General features: G+C 41.9%; 1 protein-coding gene across 1 annotated transcript in view; it reads left to right on the top strand.

Moving 5' to 3' along the window:
• Nucleotides 1–6,507, top strand: part of LOC141146121 (uncharacterized) — a 132,151-nt gene extending 125,644 nt beyond the window's left edge. The window contains exons 4-5 of the mRNA XM_073632875.1: nt 205–487; nt 6,252–6,507. Of these exons, the coding sequence (XP_073488976.1) occupies nt 205–487; nt 6,252–6,507 (539 nt within the window). The remainder of the gene's footprint in view (nt 1–204; nt 488–6,251) is intronic.
• The last annotated feature ends 6,542 nt before the right edge of the window (nt 6,508–13,049 follow it).

Raw genomic sequence — 13,049 nt, 5'->3', positions numbered from 1 at the left:
CCCTGGAGGTTTGTATTGGTGATGTGATGTCCTGGTGGTGGGTATAATCATAAAGGTGGAGAGAAGGCCAGGAAAAGAGTATTCTCTATCCTATGAAGGTTTAGATCATGGAATTGGTAGATATTCTTTTTTAAATGGTAAATTTACCATAAAGTGACATTTCTGGTTGTGAGGTCACTAATTGATTCTATGTCTTATCTCCAGAGGTTAATGTGGCCCGAAATGGAACAGCCAGCCAGAGTTCTGTCCACCAGTCCAGAATGATATGCTATGCAAACAAAGCCATAGACGGAAACGCAGATGGGGATTTTAATAATGGTTTCTGCTCTCACACCATGGAGGACTATGAGCCCTGGTGGCATCTGGACCTGAAAAAGACCTACAGCATATCCAGTATCGTCATCACAAACCGTCAGGGCTTCTACATGGAACGCCTGCTGGGGGCTGAGATCCTCATTGGTGATTCACCTGATCTCAAAAATCCTGTGTGAGTACATGGAGGCTTACTTCTTCTTCAAAAAGGGGCTACAAACTATGATGGTGCCCCAATATGGGCTGATAAACAGGTGGATTAGATTTGTGTTACCAAATCAGTCAGAAATTAACTAAGAAAGTTTTATATATATATTGTATTATTTTATTTATATATAAATTATAAAAAAATATATATTATTTTTATATATAATTGTATTTTTGTTTTTATATACAGTATCACAAAAAAGTAAGTACACCCCTCACATTTTTGTTAAATATTTTATTCTAACTTTTCATGTGAAAAGAAGAAACAACACTTTGCAACAATGTAAAGTAGTGAGTGTACAGCTTGTATAACAGTGTAAATTTGCTGACCCCTCAAAATAACTCAACACACAGCCATTAATGTCTAAACCGCTGGCAACAAAAGTGAGTACACCCCCTAAGTGAAAATGTCCAAATTGGGCCCAATTAGCCATTTCCCTCCCTGGTGTCATGTGACTCATTCGTGTTACAAGGTCTCAGGTGTGAATGGGGAGCAGGTGTGTTAAATTTGGTGTTATCTCTCTCATACTGGTCAGTGGAAGTTCAACATGGCACCTCATGGCAAAGACGGTGGCCAAGGCCATACAGCGGTTTAACAGGACAGGTTCCACTCAGAACAGGCCTCGCCATGGTCGACTAAAGAAGTTGAGTGCACGTGCTCAGTGTCATATCCAGAGGTTGTCTTTGGGAAATAGACATATGAGTGCTGCCAGCATTGCTGCAAAAGTTGAAGGGGTGGGGGGTCAGCCTGTAAGTGCTCAGACCATACGCCGCACACTGCATAAAATTGGTCTGCATGGCTGTCATCCCAGAAGAAAGCCTCTTCTAAAGATGATGCACAAGAAAGCCTGCAAACAGTTTGCTGAAGACAAGCAGACTAAGGACATGGATTACTGGAACCATGTTCTGTGGTCTGATGAGACCAAGATAAACTTATTAGGTTCAGATGGTGTCAAGCGTGTGTGGCGGCAACCAGGTGAGGAGTACAAAGACAAGTGTGTCTTGCCTACAGTCAAGCATGGTGGTGGGAGTGTCATGGTCTGGGGCTGCATGAGTGCTGCCGGTATTTGAGAGCTACAGATCATTGAGGGAACCATGAATGCCAACATTTACTGTGACATACTGAAGCAGAACATGATCCCCTCCCTTCAGAGACTGGGCCGCAGGGCAGTATTCCAACATGATAACAACCCCAAACACACCTCCAAGATGACCACTGCCTTGCTAAAGAAGCTGAGGGTAAAGGTGATGGACTGGCCAAGCATGTCTCCAGACCTAAACCCTATTGATCATCTGTGGGACATCCTCAAACGGAAGGTGGAGGAGCGCAAGGTCTCTAACATCCACCAGCTCCGTGATGTCATCATGGAGGAGGGGAAGAGGACTCCAGTGGCAACCTCTAAAGCTCTGATGAACTCCATGCCCAAGAGGATTAAGGCAGTGCTGGAAAATAATACTGGCCCCACAAAATATTTGACACTTTGAGCCCAATTTGGACATTTTCACTTAGGGGTGTACTGACTTTTGTTGCCAGCGGTTTAGACATTAATGGCTGTGTGTTGAGTTATTTTGAGGGGACAGCAAATTTACACTGTTATACAAGCTGTACACTCACTACTTTACATTGTAGCAAAGTGTCATTTCTTCAGTGTTATCACATGAAAAGATAGAATAAAAGATTTACAAAAATGTGAGGGGTGTGCTCACGTTTGTGAGATAATCTGTATGATATAAGTAATATCTATTATTACTTTCACTGTTTCACAGTATAAATGAACCCCTTATAGTGATTATTTGCTCTTTTTGTACTATAAAGGGCAAAGTTTTTTTTTTTTTACCCCATTATGACAGATGATACAAAAAAAAGCATTCTGCTTCTACTAAACATCTTAGACCTGGTTCACACCTATGCGTTTTCTGGTGCTTTTTGCAGAAATGCACTACAGCTCATTTAACATGGTTTCCTATGGGACACGTTCACATCTAAGCTTTTTTTCTGCTGCCACGTGTTTGGAAAGGGTCAGCAAAACTGTGCTTTTTTTTTGCTTTTTGTGGTTCAATAGACTTCAATGGAGAAGCTGCAGAAAAGCATGTAGTGTGTTGCATCTTTTAATCTGCCCAACAACAAATTGGCCAAAAAATGCAAAACACAAATCGCAGCAAAGTCGCGTGTGCAAAGACGCACAGCAAAAAGCACTGCAGAAACGGATCAAAAGCAAACTGCATAGGTGTGTACCGTGCCTTATGCTGGCCATACACAGATCGATTTTTGGACAAAAATATTCATACGAAACATCTTTGTACAGTCGCTGAATGAAAGAATTTAAAATGAATGTTTTAAAATGAATGTCATTACTGATCAAAAACCACACTGAAAATTCCTTTGACCAAGAAGTTTTCTATTCTGCTCCTTCAAATTTTCCCATCACTGTGGTCAAAAATGAATGCAGATTTGACCGCACTAACCATTAGAAAATCAACAAATGATCTCACAATTGAATTTTTTTTGAAGGAAGACATTGTTTTTTGTATGGACAGCATAAGTGACTTTTATCAAACCATCTGCCTATGACAAGGGAGTCTGTCATACATAACATATTACAGTTCTGTCTGAAAATCCGCAAAATACTCTTTAATTTTTTTTTTCTTTAAAAAAATAATTTGATCTCTGAGTCTGATGATATTTACCAGATTCAACCTCTAATAGTATATACAGTGCCTTGCAAAAGTATTCACCCCCCTCGGCTTTTTACCTATTTTGTTACATTACAGCCTTTTGTTCAATGTTTTTTTTTAATCTGAATTATATGTGATGGATCAGAACACAATAGTCTAAGTTGGTGAAGTAAACTTAGAAAAATATATGCATAAAACTATTTTTCAGACATAAACTGATAATTGGCATGTGTGTATGTATTCACCCCCTTTTGTTATGAAGCTCATAAAAAGCTCTGGTGCCACCAATTACCTTCAGAAGTCAAATAATTAGTGAAATGATGTCCACCTGTGTGCAATCTAAGTGTCACATGATCTGTCATTACATATACACACCTTTTTTGAAAGGCCCCAGAGGCTGCAACGCCTAAGCAAGAGGCACCACTAACCAAACACTGCCATGAAGACCAAGGAACTCCCAATACAAGTAAGGGACAATGTTGTTCAGAAGTACAAGTCAGGGTTAGGTTATAAAAAATATATCCAAATCTTTGATGATCCCTAGGAGCACCATCAAATCTATCATAACCAAATGAAAAGAACATGGCACAACAGCCAACCTGCCAAGAGACGGCCGCACATCAAAACTCACGGAGCGGGCAAGGAGGGCATTAATCAGAGAGGCAGCACAGAGACCTAAGGTAACCCTGGAGGAGCTGCTGTATCTGTACATAGGACAACAATAAGCCGTACGCTCCATAGAGTTGAGCTTTATGGCAGAGTGGCCAGAAGAAAGCTATTACTTTCAGCAAAAAAACAAAATGGCACGTTTTGAGTTTGCGAAAAGGCATGTGGGAGACTTCCAAAATGTATGGAGGAAGGTGCTCTGGTCTGATGAGACTAAAATTGAACTTTTTGGCCATCAAAGAAAACGCTATGTCTGGCGCAAACCCAACACATCACATCACCCAAAGAACACCATCCCCACCGTGAAACATGGTGGTGATGTTTTTCAGGGACTGGGAAACTGGTCAGAGTTGAGGGAAAGGTGGATGGTGCTAAATACAGGGATTTTCTTTGCGCAAAACCTGTACCACTCTGTGTGTGATTGGAAGCTAGGACGGAGGTTCACTTTCCAGCAGGACAATGACCCCAAACACACTGATAAAGCAACACTTGAGTGGTTTAAAGGGAAACATGTAAATGTGTTGGAATGGCCTAGTCAAAGCCCAGACCTCAATCCAATAGAAAATCTGTGGTCAGACTTAAAGATTGCTGTACACAAGTGCAAACCATCCAACTTGAAGGAGCTGGAGCAGTTTTGCAAGGAGGAATGGGCAAAAATCCCAGTAGTAAGATGTGGCAAGCTCATAGAGACTTATCCAAAGTGACTTGGAGGTGTGATAGCCGCAAAAGGTGGCTCTGCAAAGTATTGACTTTAGGGGGGTGAATAGTTATACACATTGACCTTTTCTGTTATTTTGTCCTATTTGTTTGCTTCACAATAAAAAAAAAAAAATCTTCAAAGTTGTGGGCATGTTCTGTAAATTAAATGATGCAAATCCTCAAACAATCCATGTTAATTCCAGGTTGTGAGGCAACAAAACATGAAAAATGCCAAGGGGGTGAATACTTTTGCAAGGCACTGTACAGTACTTCCTCTGTCTGTTATTCTCAGAGTGGATTAGAGATTTTGCTCCCTAACCATATAGTTGGTTATTTATATTTGCCACTGCATAGAGATATTTAAGAATAAATTACCTTTTTTTCTACTTTTTTCTACTTCTTCTTTTACTTTACTTTACATATTAAAGCGGTTGTAAACTTTTGTTTAAAAAAACAAAAGAAAAACAAACATGTCATACTTATCTCCTCTGTGCAAGGGTTTTGCACAGAGTGGCCCCAATCCTCCTCTTCTGGGGTCCCTCGCTCCTTCCCGCATCAAGTGTCCCCATGGAGAAGCGATTTCCATGGGGGCACTCGTGCAGACGCGCTCCTGTGTCCTGCTGCTGCGTCCATTGACACAGACAGCAGGACTCGGCCTGATTGACAGCAGCGAGAGCCAATGGATCCTGCTGCTATCAATCTATCCAATAAGGACCCAAGACACTGGCTGGAGTTGGTGTGCTCGTCCCCATCGCTGAAACGATCGGGTTCAGGTAAGTAAAAGGGAGGCTCCTGGGGGGGGATCTGCACTACAACCGTGAGGGTTTACAACCCCTTTAACTAAATTATCCACCACACTTTTTTTAAGAGGTTATTATCCAATTAATCAAAACAATAATGGGCCAACTAATCGTTTATGAAAATAATCGTTAGTTGCAGCCCTAGGCCACTGGTGCATGCTGGAGGATATAAATAATTGGGACAGGCCATTTGCTCGCTCTTTCCCTGGGCTTCAGCCTAAGGAGGTGCTGCTAGATGGAGCAATGTTGTTAGGCCCAATAGCCTGGTTTGGGGCCTAATGTGTGCTGAAGTGGTCCTAAAGCTGTCCTGCCTGGTCTGGAGGAAGCTGTGCCAAAAAGGAGACACTGGGGAAATTCCCTTGCTGGAGAGAGTCGGGAAGATGGCTGGTCTCCTAGAAGGGCATTGGGACTCACTTGGAGGACACACTAAAATTCGGGAATGTACTTACGGTGTTGCCAGGTTGGCTTAAAGGTTCTGACGCTCAAGCTGTACTTTGATCTGGAGAGTCTCTAAGTCATCTGCTACGGTATCTGGGATCCCTAACCCTCACCTCCTTGACTGTTATTTAAGAAAACTTTAAAAAGATAAGTGACTGGCGCCCAATATCTTTTCTCTGCCCCCCCCCCCATTTTAGCCATGGACTCGACCATGAGGGTGAAATGCTGGCCCGCCCCTGCCTTTGGTGTTGCTATCCTGCCTTTGGAGTGTTAGACGGGTTCTACACTGGTAAAATAGGAGATGTTGGTGGTAACATGACTGACGCATTTAACGTGCTAAACCATAGGAGGATTTATCACTTAGTTCTTAGATGGGGACAAGACTTCCTGGAAGAATTGTACTGCTCCATAGAGGTGATACTCATTGCCCAATCTCCTTTTCTATCTTTCCAGGTGCAAAAACGTCACAGATGTCTCCAAACCTCGGATCTCTCTGTGCTGCAGCGGGATGTTGGGTCGATACGTCAGTGTGGTGATCCGTGGGCGCTTCGAACTCCTGGTACTGTGCGAAGTGGAGGTTTACGCAAAGGAGAAGGTGGCCATAAATGCTGGTAACATCGCATGGACAGTTATCTCCGCCAATGTTTGGAGCACATCAAATGTGGTTATTTTCCTTCTTCTGTACTACTTTATAATGAACCTTCCCTGAGAGAAATATAGGGTCTGCTCTTGGTGTTGGCTCTTTTGGAAAATGTTGGCTGCCTGTCTGTTTTGTTGGTTTCTAATTTTCGAGTCATACAGTTCACTTCCTTTAACTAGAATCCATAGTAAGAAAGGTTAAATAAAGACTCTAGTCCAGTTCAGCATGTATGTGTTCTCATATCCTTGTATTAGACATGTGTGGTTTGTTTATTCAGAATCAAAATTTGGGGCAATTTTCGTTATTCAGGGTTTCAGATGTATCCGAATTTCTGACTTACTAACGCATTTAAACAAATTTGAAATGACAAAACTAAATTTTGTCAAATTTGGATGGAATTTGAATCCAATTAGAAAATTAAATCAAAATATACACATATTGCGGATTTTCTTTAAAGACAACATGTATCAGTATAAGAATGTAAATGGTTTTGGGGGGACCCTAGGCATTTTTTTTTTGTGAATTTTCTGAGCCGGCGTTTTTTGTTTTTTGTTTGCATTGAGCTGTCAGCGGTTGTTAAGGACGTTTACTCAATAAACAAACAGGAACACAACAGTCCACAATTTGGTAATTCTTTGGAAGAAGTGCAACACATTAATACTTCAATGTCCAAAAGTCCTGGTAACTATCCTGGCAGCTGTCCCAGTAATTCACAGGAGGGGTGCTGTGGTGCTACTCACATATATTCATCCCATAACACTGCTCAACTCAGCCTCCTTTGGTCCCAAACCTCCTCCCCCAAGCTCCAGGGGGAGCTCTCTCGCTCAGGGGGACATCTTCCTTTTTTTCAATTGCTGACATCCCACAGATAAGGGCAGAGAGGCGAGCCTAATGCCAGAACCCATCTACTAAAGGAAGAACCCACCAAACGAATGGGAAAACCTAACTCACTCTTGCCTACATGTAACCCCAAAAACAGGGGTCTCCAAACTTTCTAAATGAAGGGCCGGGTTACTGTCCTTCAGACTTTAGGGGGGCTGTGCTGTGGTCAGTGGGAGTATAAAATGTCATGAAGTCAGTGGGAGTAAACAATGACCCATCTTTGGTATTGGGGGAGGAATACTGTCCCATCATTGGTGTTAGTTAGAAGAATAGTGCCCCATCATTGGCGTTAATGAGAGGAATAGTGCCCCATCATTGGTGTCAGTGGAAAGAATAGTGCCCCATCGTTGGTGTCAGTGGGGGGAATAGTGCTCCATCATTGGTGTCAGTGGGAGGAATAGTGCCCCATCATTGGTGTCAATGGGTAGAATAGTGCCCCATCATTGGTGTCAATGGGTAGAATAGTGCCCCATCGTTGGTGTCAGTGAGAGGAATAGTGCCCCATCATTGGTGTTAGAGGAATGGTGTCCTATCATCGGCATTAATGAAAGAAAAAGTGCCCTATTATTGGTGTCAGTTAGAGGAATAGTATCTCATCATTGGCATTGGGGAAGGAAAATCACTTCATTATTGGTGTCAGTGGGAGGAATAGTGCCTCTTCGTTGGTGTCAGTGGGAAGAATAGTGCCCCATTATTGCTGTCAGTGGGAGAAATAGTGCTCCATCATTGGTGTCAGTGGAAGGAATAGTGCCCCATCATTGGTGTCAGCGAGAAGAATAGTGCCCCATAGTTGGTGTCAGTAGGAGGAATAGTGCCCCAGCATTGGTGTTTTAGCGAGAGGAATAGTGCCCCATCATTGGTATATATAGAGGTGATTAGACTAAAACCAGAAAACAGAGACAGGACTCCCAATCCCTAAATAAATAGGAAAATGTAAAGAGGGAGATAAATCTCACTCTGAAGAATAGTGGGACTTTAAAGGGAGATGGTGTGTCTGTTAGATATAAGCAGTATCACAACAGTTAATATAAAAATATTCAAATTTTATTGAAAATATATAAAATGTGCAATAATAAAGTTGCAATCCAGCGAGATTTTACGACCGTACAGAGATATTGAAATCACTTGTAGTCAGCCAACATGTTTTGCATATCTTTGCTTCATCAGGGCATTACAAGCATCACAGATTTCATCTAAATTATGTACAAAAATATACATCATTAATATGGTCGTAATTATCAAATGCATTTAACAAGATAATATTTCATGGTAAGAGTACAAAATAAATACATACAAAAAATAATAATTGAGCTTACCTGGTGTGTGACAGTCATAAGGACTGCTGAATACACACCATAACCAACCAAACGCTTCCCTATGAGTCACCCGGCGCCTAAAGACCCATGGATGCCAGGTCCAAATGGGCCGTGCCAGTAGGGGAACTGGACTGTGTTCAAAGGGATGGTAATCTAAAAAAAGGGGGGTTGATAATAATAATCATCATATTGATCATTTATAATAATGAGGTAGGAAATCTAATATAACTAAGGGCAATTCCTAATAACGGAACTCCTCTATTATTTAAACATGATGGTATGATCAATATTGACCTAATGGGTCAGCGTTAATTGCCTGTGGTAACAATAATTAATAAATAAATAAACTAGATAATAACATATAGGAATATGGTAGGTACAGGAAATGAATCAAAGCAGAGGCCATAAATCAGGGGCGCACATATGTGACTTGAAATGGTATGGGCTGAGAATATTATTATTATCATTTTCAGTGCCAAATACATTAGTAGATCTTAGTTTTAGGCAGTATGTATTTAGACGCAGGGGGATAGGTGCAGTCCCACAGCAAAGTAAAATACAAACAGACACTGCCATATTGTGGGTAGCTAAACCCACAGACACAGGTAATCAGGTGGTCACATTTCGGAACTTACCTTGTGGCAGTATGTATGAGTATGGCCAAATCCTGCAAGGAGTGTAGCGGCAGTGCGGGAGCTCCGGCCCTGCTGTGCAGTGCGGGGTGCGTCTGTCAGAGACCAAGCCAGCACTGCCATCTTTTATTGACACGGTCCTACCGGAAGTGAAAGGTCGGATACGACCTCTGGCATCACTACCGGTCCGGACATCCCTGGAAGGGTGCGCGTGCACTGCGGGGGGATCGTGCGCACGCATTAACCATATCCTGCTCGAGCGGGGATGGCATATGAGGGCGGAAAGGGAAGACTCCGCCCTCTTGCGCAGGGACACCCGAATTCCCCTACCATTGGCTGACAGTGACTGAGTGAGACAAGCAGGAGCGCCAGCATGAGGGAATCAGCAGTCCCCCCGAAGCACAGCCAGACCTAATCATCATGAAAAAAATAATCAAGCAATAATGATAATAGCTACTACAAAATACAACTATATTCACCCATAACCCATTCACTATATCCTATATCAGATATGAAAGGACAAGGGTGTCCTGTCTCAACAGGGAACCTGAGAATGCAGCCGGTGATTCAGCCAGCTGACCATAGAGCTGATCAGAGACCAGAGTGGCTCCAAACATCTCTATGGCCTAAGAAACCGGAAGCTACAAGCATTTCATGACTTAGATTTCGCCGGATGTAAACAGCGCCATTGGGAAATTGGGAAAGCATTTTATCACACGGTTGTTAGTGTGGTCAGATGCTTTGAGGGCAGAGGAGAGATCTAGGGTCTAATAGACCCCAATTTTTTCAAAAAAAGAGTACCTGTCACTACCTATTGCTATCATAGGGGATATTTACATTCCCTGAGATAACAATAAAAATGATAAAAAAAAAAAAAAAATGAAAGGAACAGTTTAAAAATAAGATAAAAAAGCAAAAAAATAATAAATAAAAAAATGTTAAAAAAAAAGCACCCCTGTCGCCCCCTACTCTCGCGCTAAGGCGAACGAAAGCGGCGGTCTGTCGTCAAATGTAAACAGCAGTGCACCATGCATGTGAGGTATCACCGTGAAGGTCAGATCGAGGGCAGTAATTTTAGCAGTAGACCTCCTCTGTAAATCTAAAGTGGTAACCTGTAAAGGCTTTTAAAGGCTTTTAAAAATGTATTTACTTTGTTGCCACTGCACGTTTGTGCGCAATTGTAAAGCATGTCATGTTTGGTATCCATGTACTCGGCCTAAGATCATCTTTTTTATCTCATCAAACATTTGGGCAATATAGTGTGTTTTAGTGCATTAAAATTTAAAAAAGTGTGTTTTTTCCCCAAAAATTCCTTTTAAAAAATCGCTGCGCAAATACTGTGTGAAAAAAAAAAAATGAAACACCCACCATTTTAATCTGTAGGGCATTTGCTTTAAAAAATATATATAATGTTTGGGGGTTCAAAGTAATTTTCTTGCAAAAAAAATAATTTTTTCATGTAAACAAAAAGTGTCAGAAAGGGCTTTGTCTTCAAGTGGTTAGAAGAGTGGGTGATGTGTGACATAAGCTTCTAAATGTTGTGCATAAAATGCCAGAACAGTTCAAAACCCCCCCAAATGACCCCATTTTGGAACGTAGACACCCCAAGCTATTTGCTGAGAGTCATGTCGAGTCCATGGAATATTTTATATTGTGACACAAGTTGCGGGAAAGAGACACATTTTTTTTTTTTTTGCACAAAGTTGTCACTAAATGATATATTGCTCAAACATGCCATGGAAATATGTGAAATTACACCCCAAAATACATTCTGTTGCTTCTCCTGAGTACGGGGATACCACATGTGTGGGACTTTTTGGGAGCCTAGCCGCGTACGGGACCCCGAAACCAAGCACCGCCTTCAGGCTTTCTAAGGGCGTAAATTTTTGATTTCACTCTTCACTGCCTATCACAGTTTCGGAGGCCATGGAATGCCCAGGTGGCACAAACCCCCCCCCAAATGACCCCATTTTGGAAAGTAGACACCCCAAGCTATTTGCTGAGAGGTATAGTGAGTATTTTGCAGACCTTACTTTTTGTCACAAAGTTTTGAAAATTGAAAAAAAAAAAAAAAAAAATACTCACCATGCCTCTCAGCAAATAGCTTGGGGTGTCTACTTTCCAAAATAGGGTCATTTGGGGGGGAGGGGTTTGTGCCACCTGGGCATTCCATGGCCTCCGAAACTGTGATAGGCAGTGAAGAGTGAAATCAAAAATTTACACCCTTAGAAATCCTGAAGGCGGTGATTGGATTTCGGGGCCCCGTACGCGGCTAGGCTCCCAAAAAATCCCACACATGTGGAATCCCCATACTCAGGAGAAGCAGCTAAATGTATTTTGGGGTGCAATTCCACATATGCCCATGGCCTGTGTGAGCAATATATCATTTATTGACAACTTTGTGCAAAAAAAAAAAAAAAATTGTCACATTCCTGCTACTTGTGTCAAAATATAAAATATTCCATGGACTCAACATGCCTCTCAGCAAATAGGTTGGGGTGTCTACTTTCCAAAATGGGGTCATTTGGGGGGGGCGTTGTGCCATCTTGGCATTTTATGGCCTTCAAAACTGTAAGAGGTAGTGAGGCGTGAAATCAAAAATTTATGCCCTTAGAAATCCTGAAGGCGGTGATTGGTTTTCGGGGCCCCGTACGCGGCTAGGCTCCCAAAAAGTCCCACATATGTGGTATCCCTGTACTCAGGAGAAGCAGATGAATGTATTTTGGGGTGCAATTCCACATATGCCCATGGCCTGTGTAAGCAATATATCATTTAGTGACAACTTTTTGTAATTTTTTTTTTGTCATTATTCAATCACTTGGGACAAAAAAAATAATATTCAATGGGCTCAACATGCCGCTCAGCAATTTCCTTGGGGTGTCTACTTTCCAAAATGGGGTCATTTGGGGGGAGTTTTGTACTGCCCTGCCATTTTAGCACCTCAAGAAATGACATAGGCAGTCATAAACTTAAAGCTGTGTAAATTCCAGAAAATGTACCCTAGTTTGTAGACGCTATAACTTTTGCGCAAACCAATAAATATACACTTATTAACATTTTTTTTACCAAAGATATGTGACCGAATACATTTTGGCCTAAATGTATGAATAAAATTGAGTTTATTGGATTTTTTTATAACAAAAAGTAGAAAATATCATTTTTTTTCAAAATTTTTGGTCTTTTTCCGTTTATAGCGCAAAAAATAAAAACCACAGATTAGCAGTTTAAGCGACGCAGTGCCAAATTGGAAAAAGTCCTCTGGTCTTTAGGCAGCCAAATGGTCCGGGGCTGAAGTGGTTAAAAATGACATTTTGTGCAGGTACTGTTCTAAGCACGGGAAACATGCGCCACTTTACAGACATACTATAGACACCCCCCAGGTACGATATTTAAAGGAATACTGTATTTATCAGCGTATAACACGCACTTTTTTCCCCTTAAAATCAGGGGGAAATCGTGGGTGCGTGATATATGCCGATCCCCGCTGATCTCCGCTGATTTTTTGCAATAGCGCCTACTTACACATCTGAGTGTACAGATTTAAATATGGTGCCGGCGGACTCGGCGGAACAGAGCAAACACCGCCGAGATCGGAGGGACTGGGCGGAGCCGAGATACACATAGCCGAATGTACTCGGCTCTTTTCGGCTCCCCTCACAGTCATGCCCAGTCCCGCCATTGGACCTGTGTTATGTCCATCATAGGGCGGGACTGGGCGTGACTGTGAGCGGAGCCGAAAAGAGCCGAGTACATTCAGCTATGTGTATCTCTGCTCCGCTGA

The sequence above is a fragment of the Aquarana catesbeiana genome, linkage group LG05, assembly GCF_042186555.1.
Source record: "Aquarana catesbeiana isolate 2022-GZ linkage group LG05, ASM4218655v1, whole genome shotgun sequence".
In the NCBI taxonomy this organism is placed as follows: Eukaryota; Metazoa; Chordata; class Amphibia; order Anura; family Ranidae; genus Aquarana; species Aquarana catesbeiana.
Note: the sequence above shows the minus strand (reverse complement) of the source record. Positions and strands in the feature narration are given on the sequence as shown.